We start from the raw sequence: 9,323 nt of genomic DNA on the forward strand, positions 1-9,323 counted from the left end.
GTTAGTTTGCGATCTCAAATCAGCCTTTTGTACTGTCGTCACCTCGCTGGGCGGGCGGGTGCCGTGGACACCTAAGTTTGTGAATGCAGTAATTCGAAAACGAGGCGACGTTGGAGCTTCAAATTGACGGCATAGGTGATTTCACTAAAAATCGTGCACAGGTTTGAATCTCAACACACCCACTGGTCGGACATGTTGACGCTTACATATGAAAGGTCTAGCCAGGATCTGGCCTGATGGCTCGATTTCCCCCCGATATTTAAAATCTTTCACACAAGTTAGCCATCATATGATTCCTTCCAGCGTGGGCTGTAATATGAGTCTGTCTCAGGTGTAATATGAGAGTATTTAGCTCGATGCTTTGACCCCATGTACGAGTGTGAGCACAGTTTAAGAGCTTTTTAAAACCTTCATCCAGCAGTATAGTCACAGGCAAACAGAAAACCTGACTTGTTATTTCCAAGCTAGTTTTAGTGAAGACTGGGAAAACATGTTACCTGTGAAAAATCCCATTTGGCAGTAATTCAGTCACAGTGTGAGTGACTTTGCATCCAGGAGTACGTCATTGTTATAAATAAATATAAAGTGAAGCCACGCGCAGCACAGATGAGTGGAGCTTCTGGACCAGCACCACAGTCTGCACTGCAACCACGTGTGCCGTCTCTGTTGTAGTGAATGGAGCTGCAGCATCATTTCCAGAGGTGATGGAGGAAGCTTCAGGCTGGGTCACAGCCATCGGAGGTGATCAACAACCTACATACACACAGACGCCATCAAGTGGAGTCACCTGACTCAGAGAGGTAATCATGTTACTGATGTGTGTGTTTGTGTGCACAGAGGACTCCATCGCGTTCTGGCGTGCGGTGAAGGAGGCAGGGCTGCTGGAAGAGGTGGTAGAGGACTTCCAGAATGAGCTGCAGGAGGTGCTGAAGGGGCTGCAGGAGAGAGTGTGTGACCCACCGCTGCAGGTCAAAGGTTAGAAACACACACAGGTGTGGGTCGGTTAGTCACCTGCCACAGACGACTAATAAAAATACTGATCGTGAAATGACACAGTGTCACTGCTCTGTTTCTCAGATGCTATTTTACTCAACAACATAGTGCAGAACTTTGGAATGCTGGACCTTGTGAAAAAGGTTCTGGCAAGTCACAAGAGCCAGATGGACCGTTACAGAGAGCAGTACACTCGCAGCTTAGCCGGTCAGTGCAGAATCCTAAGTGGTCTTCCTTGTGCTTGTGATTTGTGTAACTTTGTAGAAATGACTGCATTCTGCATGAAGGAGTAACAGCAATCTTGTGGTACTTCACCGTCTCCCCCTGTAGCCCTGGAGCAGCAGTGTGACGAGCACAGGAAGCGAGCCAAGGAGCTGAAGAGCAAATCGCAGCACCTCAACAACGTCCTAATGACCCTCACGCCGGTGCCTGCGCCTCCCGGGCCCAAGCGTCCCCGGCTGACGCGTGCTGTCTCCGGTCCTGCCGCAGTCAATGCTGCACCCACCCAGATCACCCTGCCTCTTAGCCAGCTGACCAGCCTCCCACTGGGGAAGGTGCTGACTGTGGCAGGAGCCCAGCCCAGCACCAATGTTGGCGCGTACACCCTCCTGACCTCCTCGCTCTCTGGGTCAGAGCTTTCAGCTGATGGCTCTAACTTGACAGTTTTGTCCACTGCTGCCGGTCAGGAAGGGGCAGCTGGGGCCAGCAGCCAAGCAGCCTCCGGGGCCTTCGTTAAGTTGGTGGGACCTCAGTTCCAGCTGGTGACGCTGCAGGGTCTGGCCACCACACAGGGCGCCACTGTCCAACAGCAGGTTGGCACCATCAGTGTTGTCGACGCCTTGGCAGCCACTGCCGACGATTCCGAGGAGGCAAACCAGCTAGATGATGATGATAAAGGTCAGCCAGAGCAGGTTAAAGAGGAAGACGGGGACCAGCAGGACCAGCAGCAGTGAAATACAGCCTGGCTGTTTGCTCCCTCGTCTGGCTTCTGATTGGCTTCAGTTTGGAGTGGACTGAAGGTGGAGGTGAAGGCCTATGAACCCTTTGACTTTTCCACACCATTTCGTGCATTTCAAGACATCCATAGATCTCCATTAGAAACTGAACAGGTGTTGTGACTGTATATTTCATCCGTAATAAAATATGTATCACGTCTGTCTGTTTATTCCACACAGGAAGATTGTTTAGTTTGATAATAAATGCTTGTTTTTTTAAAGAAAAGTTCAGGACTTGAGGATTTTTGTAAAACGTATTTTTATAAAAAAGAGTGAAGGGATTTTTGAATTGTCCCGACCTTGGACGACTGTTTGCTGTGATGTTACTGGCTTCATGGATTCTAAATTCACTTGGATTATAAAACACTGTTAATGTACTGGGTCTTATATCGTTCTTTTCTATTCTACTTGAACACTCAAAGCACTTTGTACAACATGCTTTATGCTTTTCTGTCTAACATTCATCCTCTGACACATGCATCCGATATGTTGGGATTTAGCTCCACCAACCTTCCAGTAGATGACCTGCTCCACCTCCTGTTCTTGGGATGCTTTGGGACACTGGGTGTGGTCAGGAGAACACTTTAAAATGGGGTAAAAAAAACATTTATGTGAAGCTTAACCAGTACATGACTTATGCTGGCTGGAGTATGTATCATGAACTCAGCATTAACATGTAAATTACAAAAACTTTGTGTTATTTATACTTCACATTGAGGAAAGCAAATGTACAGGTATTTAATTGATCGTTACTCTTGTTGCGTTAAAGTTTTGTGACCCTACTTTGCATTAAAAGCTTTATTCTCCCCCAGAACATTAAGTTTATGAGTAAATCCTTCAGCTTTATAAGCAAAGCAGCAGATTACAGCAGTCATTCCAAACTTAGACACGAGCCCCAGTCATCGGATGATTGGTGGAAGAACTCTTAACTAGAAGAGATCTGCAGCAGGTTCTTTAGTTTTTGCATTTGCACACTTACATATTTCAAGTCATAGAACAAATGTTAATATTAGAAAATAGTCTTCTGTTATGAGAAAAAAGTAATTGCACTCTAAACCCAAGAACTGGTTGTGTTACCCTTGACAGAGCAATCAACTGATGACTGGCACTGAGTCATTCACATTACTGTGGAGCAACATTGGTCTGTTTTTCTTTGCAGAATTGTTCTAATTCATCCACACTGAAGGGTTTCTTTCATGAATCACTTGTTTAAGGTCATGCAATTTATTCACTTTCCCTCTGGGGTTAATAAAGTTTCTCTGATTCTGATGCAAGTTTGAGTTTTGATTAAAGAAGTGTAAAACTTTTGGGGTTTTTTTGGCATTCAGAGGTGGACATGCTGCATAACACAAATGTGCTCGAGCTCCAGGGTACAAACTGATGGCTGGACTTTTTCTGATCAAGAGCAGAATTCACTGTTATCAGTTACAGAAAGTCATCCAGGTGCTGAAGCAGCAAAGTGACTCCAGACTATCACACTACCAGTACCATGTTTGACCGGTTAGTATAATATAATGGGACTCAAACCTTCTCATCAGTGCACAGGATATTTTCCCTAAAGTCTTGGATCATCAGGATGCTCTTTGGCCAACTGTGATTTTCATCGTGGAACTCTCCAGGATGCCATTTTTGTCCAGTCTCTTTCGTTCTGTTGGATCATGAACTCTGACCTCCACTGGGCCAAGTGATACTTGCAGTTCTTTAGATGTTGTTCTGGCTTGTTTTATAACCTCCCAGATGATTCGTCTATGCACTCAGAGTAATTTTGGTAGAACAGCCACTCCTGGGAAGTTTCACCACTGTTCCAAGTTTTCTCCATCTGTGAGATTGGTGAACCACAAATGAATCTCACTAAAGTTTGCTGGAGCTCCAAATCCTTAGAAATGGCTTTGTGATGCTTTCCAAGATGGCATATGTCAGTTACTTTGTCCATCCAATCACCTATCAGAGTCACATGAGGGCTAAAACCTTTCCCAGCTACCACAGGATGAGAAGCAGGTTATCTTTGTCTAGTCTTTGTTTGATCATTTGTCAGCAGGTGGCCCGGTGGGTCGCACTGTTGCCTCACAGTAAAAAGATCCTGAGTGTGACTCCACCTTTCTCCCCCTGTTCTCTCCGGGCACTCTGGCTTCCTCCCACAGTCCAAAGACATGCAGTCAGTGGGGGTCAGTAGTTCCTCTCAGGAAAAATGTTTTTGAACCTCCTGATCAGCTGGGCCCTTTTTCTGTGGATTTTTCCTGTACCTTTGTGGGTTTCCTACAGGCACTCCTGACTTCATCCCACAGCTGTTTAGTTCAACTTGTCATTGTAAATTAGCCATGTACATGAGAATTATACAGTGAAGGAGATATGCTAAAGCTGGTAGTGTAAATTGTTCAGTAAGAATAGAAAAATGCCAAACGAGTCTATTTCTATTCTTTTCTTCTGCTGTTTTTCTTTATAATAAGAAAAGGAATTAAAAAAATCTGCATATTCTCCTGTGGTGCTAATTCATACACATTCATTCATCGTGAATGACGCCTTTATTATTAAAGTGCTTTAATTCCTGTTCTGGGGGGAGACTTCCGACGCTTGCCCACACCGTGGCGCAACAGCATCCTGTTTTAATGACTTCACAGATTCATCAGTTTTCTGTCTCAGGATCAAATTCTTGGCATCTGCGCTGCTGTTATATTCATCCTGTAAAACTGTTTATCTATATTTTGGAAAACTTGGGAAAATGTGTAACAACAACAAGAATAACCTAATATAACAATAAATATTCAGGTTGTGTAAAATTTAGTTGGCATTTAGATTCTGTAAAGTGTCAAAGTTAAAATGGCATGCATGATACAGCAACCGATCAGAAACGTTCAATTTATGGAATATGAAGCCTACCATTGCCTCGACCTGATTGCTCCTATGTCCTATCCTGACCATACAAATGAAATGTTCTCCACAATGGTTTTATTCCAAATCACTTTAAGCTTTGAGCTGGCCTTGATTTTTGGTGTCGTTAGAAGTAAACAGAATTATTTTCATTGTTTGTTAATATTAATTATATATATGTTGTTTTTAAAATTAACGTAAGTATCTATTATGTCAAGTATTGTTTTGAATAATAAAACGGGAACATTGACACAAACCCTACATCGTTTTACTGGGAAATTCAAAATTGGGACAACAACAAGCAGCCTGAGAGTGCAAACAGCGGCCGCAACAAGAGAAACAACAACGTAAAATTGTTAAATCGCTCTCAAAGCGAACACCGCGCCATATCGTCCTGTGTGCAAAAAATCAAATACATTTAAAAAGAGGGTGAATTTATTTATGATTTTATTAAACAAGCATTTATTGAAGGAAAGGCGATGATGCAAATTACACAAATGTTACACAGAAGGCAGCCGAATCTAGGCGAGCTCAGCAGGCATATGATACTTCAATTATGGCATTTCAAGTAAACCTGTGCAAGTTCCTTTGAGTTCTCCTACGACTGTGTCTATAGGGTCAGCTCGTCATAGGAGAAATAGGGCTCCTCTACTGAGCGCATAGAGATTTTGAAGTGACGGCGCAGAAACCCTCCGTACCGCTTGTCCCACTTCAGGTTGTTCAACTTTGGTCGGACTCTCCTCATGAAGCCTCCGTAGCGCTTCTGCAGCTCCTCGGGCTCCTGGTCCTCCTGCTCCACGGAGCTACTTCTCTTTGACTTTGGGCCGAATTTCCGTAAAAAGCCGCCGTAACGTTTAACATAACCACGGAGGATGTGATCCTCTGGAGTGTCGTCTGCCTGCTCCGCTGTATCTGCGTCTCTATCTTCCAGCTTCTTCAAAAAAACCTCATATTTTTTGGGCAGCGAGGCACCTTTCAGGATGTAATTGTCGCGCCACGGAGAGGCGAATATTTTGTTCTTGTTCTTGTCGATTCTCTTGATGAAGCCGCCGTAGCGTTTGACCAGATCTGCCTGCTGGCTCTCCTCCTCCTCCGCAGCCTCATCTTGGCTGAAGTCGGCCAACCGCGGAGCCTGGCTGCAGCTCTCCAGCTGGCCCTCACAATCGGCGCTGCACGACTGCAAGACACAGACAAGATCGGGAAACCAGAGGACATCAGCAGGGCGCACTATACCTGAACGCACGTTACATTTCCCACTTGTGAGTTTTGTTTGTGGTAAAGCTCGGCGGCTGCGCCTTACTTCCCAGTCGAACGAGAAATTTCAAAACTATATATACACACAGGCTACTGCATATTCCAAGATTTTATTAATGGTTTTGCCTTATTTTTAACTCCAAGATTTAGACGATTACAGTTAGAATAACACACTGAAGAATTTTCTATCATTTTGGATCAGCAACAAGATTATGAAGTCATCTTAAATTTCCCTTTTGAACTTTCTTACCAGGCTGCTGTAAGCTTCATCGGCGCTAAGGATTTGCTGCGCGCATTTCTGACACTGTGAAGAACAATCTGTGTGGATGCAGGGCGGCAAGCTCAGCATCAGCACCAGGACATACCACTCCATTCTTCAAAAACATCCAGACACACACACACACACACACACACACACACACACACACACACACACACACACACACACACACCAGTCGGTGAGGGGAGAGAAACACCACATCAAATGTTTCACCAGACTGGAATTAAAGAAATTACTGAAACTGAGAATCACGTTAGCGGAGAGCGCACGTAAGTTTTTTTTATGTTCCTTCGTCTACTTGTTATCATTACCAATAAAAGGGAAATAAAATGTTCTCTAGTTTAAAGTTTGAGAGAAAGAAAAAGTGTAAAAACCAGACTCGGTACCTCAGGAATCGGACCGATACTTCCAGCCTTGTTAAGAGTCGCAGAGGTGCATCTACCACGAAACTGCTCGCTGTCCGCCCTCCGACACTCGTTTCTCTAGCGCGTCTTGGCGTCTATCTTTTTATCACTAGAGATTTGGCTGTGTCATCAGAACAGCTTCTATAATCGGACCAATAGGAGGGAAATATACTGCGTAAATAAACGCACTGCCTCCCCGCTTCAGGAGTTTTAACAACGCCCACACAGAGACAGGAGTAGCAGCGCGGTTCATCCCATCAGCACATCGTTATTGTCATCATTCCATCTCTGAAGTGACCAAACCCCTGGCTGTAAATCATACTGACATCAATAAGAAAATGATTTTTCTTTTTCAGTGGAACACCATATACCTGAACTGAACAGGAAATGGATCCAAAAGTGACCATTGTGCGTCAAAACAGAGCTTTTCACTCAGCGGCAAATCTTCTGGGGTTCAAGGCACATAAGGCCCCTCCAGGTTCACCGCCATTGTCTTATGTAAATAATCAGACACCACCACCGTCAAAACAACGCCCTATTAACATTTTACGCTGCTCAAAAAAATTAAAGGAACAATTTAATTAAAAAATCATGCTGGGTATCTAGACTCATATGGACTGGGCACAAAAAGATGCCACATTGTTGGATGGATCTGAGGGCTGAATTCAAAGACACCCTGAAAATCAAAGTGAAAAAAGGATATGGTGTGGTGGACCACTAGAGGGCTCCACTCACACCCAGTGTATCTGGTTGTTCAGTGATGACACTTCCGGGCCTAAAGTAGTCTGCGTTTAATATGGCTTTTGTGTTGTTAACATGTATAATGTTATGTATTTTCTTCTATTTAATCTCAAAAAGCTCCTAAAACAGTCAGTGATCACTGTTGACCTCCCTCGGCTTTTATTACCGCTAATCATTTATTTAAGCTCAGTTTTTAAAACCTTAGGATGTAACTACAGCCCAGCCCATGCAGCAGTATATGAATGACTAACTTCGTATTGTGGATGGATTATCTCAGTTGTTCTCCTGGCTGAAGTTTGGTCCTTTTACAGCATTCTGCCATGCGATTACATTTGTTCCTGACCACCGAGAACACTCACGTTAACTTTTATCGAGGGAAAAAAAAGTTAGCTTGTTTATATTATGCTAACATAGCTGTGTCGCTAGCGGTCTCGTAGCACATCATTATATATCAGCTAGCCCAACTTCAGTAACCCTACAAATGTCACTGCTTTTTAGTTTTCTGTCTTCATTTATGTTGGAAGTGATAACAGAGCTGTACGTTTTAATTTGTTTCCAAAACCCCGCAGTCAGGACATGCTATATTGTATTTAGATAGAAGCTAGCGAGCTAACTCCCTGGTAACTTCTAACTCCGTTAAATGTCATAAATTCCGTTTTCATGGATGCCTGGATGTTAAACTCAATTGTTACACCTGGTAGAGCAGAATGCTGATCATTTTATTAAAGATGAAAGATTTTAGACAGTTTTTCAACTCTCAGTAATGCCATAGTGATCGTTTGATATATGGACCTGCAGCGGAGTTTAGGTCCAGACACGGCTAGTGATGTCAGACTGAACAACCGGATATGAAGTGTGTTCCTGTGTTTTGTGGTGCGATATGCGCAGTTGATGTTGGAGACGAATAAAGAAAGAGTGAGAACTGAGAGCTCTGTGTCGTTGATGCTTACCTCCACATTGGTGACTCCTGACTCGAGCATGCAAAGGGCCGCAGATAACGCAGACTCCGCTATGGATGCCGCCGGACCTCCGCCTCCTGTCGCAGCTACGTTCGCTGTGGCGATGAAACTGCCGGACTTTTGGCTCCATGACCCCCCATCATGGTTTGTACACGTGGAGGCTCAGTTCGCCCTTCGCGGCATCTCGGCTGACGACACGAAGTATCACCATGTGGTGGCCTCGCTCGACCCGCTGGCCACCTGTCGCGTGATGGCGCTCCTCCGGGACCCACCCGCCCAAGGGAAATACGCCGCCCTCAAAGAGCTGCTTCTTCGGCGCTATGCCCTCTCCGACGCTGAACGAGCCGAAAAGCTCCTCAACCCTTCAGGCTTGGGTGGCGGTACCGCGCTCGAGCTCATGGAGAACATGCTATTGTTGCTCGGGCCGGATGACGGTGGTTTCCTCCGCCAACTACCGGCTGCCGTGAGAGCTGTCGTCGCAAACTCTCCGCTTCTGCCTGCGAAGGATTATCGCTCCCTGGCTGAAGAAGCGGATCGCATTCTCCTGGCTAGCCGCACTTTCGACATTCACGCCCTGGCTACGGACTCGCCGGCGGCACCTTCCACGCCTCCACCTGCCTCCCCCGGAGCATCCGCCCCCTTGCTGATGGCAGGGATTGCTACACGCCGGCACCGCGGAAAGAGCATCTGTTTCTACCATCAGCGTTTTGGCGACAGAGCGCGTCGCTGCCTGCCGCCTTGCGCTTTCACGGCCCAGGGAAACGGACCCGCCAGCGCGCCGTAGCAGCCGCGACCGCTGGCAATACAGAAAGGCTGCTCTTCATAGAGG

At 45.5% G+C, this 9,323-nt stretch overlaps 2 protein-coding genes across 2 annotated transcripts in view; one reads left to right on the forward strand and one right to left on the reverse strand.

Moving 5' to 3' along the window:
- The window catches only part of gmeb2 (glucocorticoid modulatory element binding protein 2), an 8,083-nt gene extending 5,281 nt beyond the window's left edge, over window positions 1-2,802 (forward strand). The window contains exons 7-10 of the mRNA XM_005950413.3: window positions 673-741; window positions 838-975; window positions 1,078-1,200; window positions 1,324-2,802. Coding sequence (XP_005950475.1) covers window positions 673-741; window positions 838-975; window positions 1,078-1,200; window positions 1,324-1,946 — 953 coding nt within the window. The 3' untranslated portion in view covers window positions 1,947-2,802. The remainder of the gene's footprint in view (window positions 1-672; window positions 742-837; window positions 976-1,077; window positions 1,201-1,323) is intronic.
- A 2,464-nt stretch (window positions 2,803-5,266) lies between these two features.
- pdyn (prodynorphin) lies at window positions 5,267-6,977 on the reverse strand. The gene is made up of 3 exons (XM_005950414.3): window positions 6,777-6,977; window positions 6,361-6,484; window positions 5,267-6,033 (listed from the first exon to the last, which is right to left on the reverse strand). Exons 2-3 carry the CDS (start codon window positions 6,481-6,483, stop codon window positions 5,467-5,469), a joined length of 690 nt encoding a protein of 229 aa, XP_005950476.1. The 5' UTR covers window position 6,484; window positions 6,777-6,977; the 3' UTR covers window positions 5,267-5,466.
- Window positions 6,978-9,323: the final 2,346 nt, after the last annotated feature.

This window comes from Haplochromis burtoni, unplaced genomic scaffold, assembly GCF_018398535.1.
Source record: "Haplochromis burtoni strain Fernald_Lab_line unplaced genomic scaffold, NCSU_Asbu1 Contig_782, whole genome shotgun sequence".
NCBI classification, from domain to species: Eukaryota; Metazoa; Chordata; class Actinopteri; order Cichliformes; family Cichlidae; genus Haplochromis; species Haplochromis burtoni.

Excerpts from the sequence above, each read along its gene's own strand:
- pdyn (XM_005950414.3), bottom strand. The coding sequence starts at position 6,483 with ATGGAGTGGTATGTCCTGGTGCTGATGCTGAGCTTGCCGCCCTGCATC. Across the intron at positions 6,034-6,360 it reads ATGAAGCTTACAGCAGCCTG|TCGTGCAGCGCCGATTGTGA; the intron begins GTAAGAAAGTTC and ends TGTGTCTTGCAG.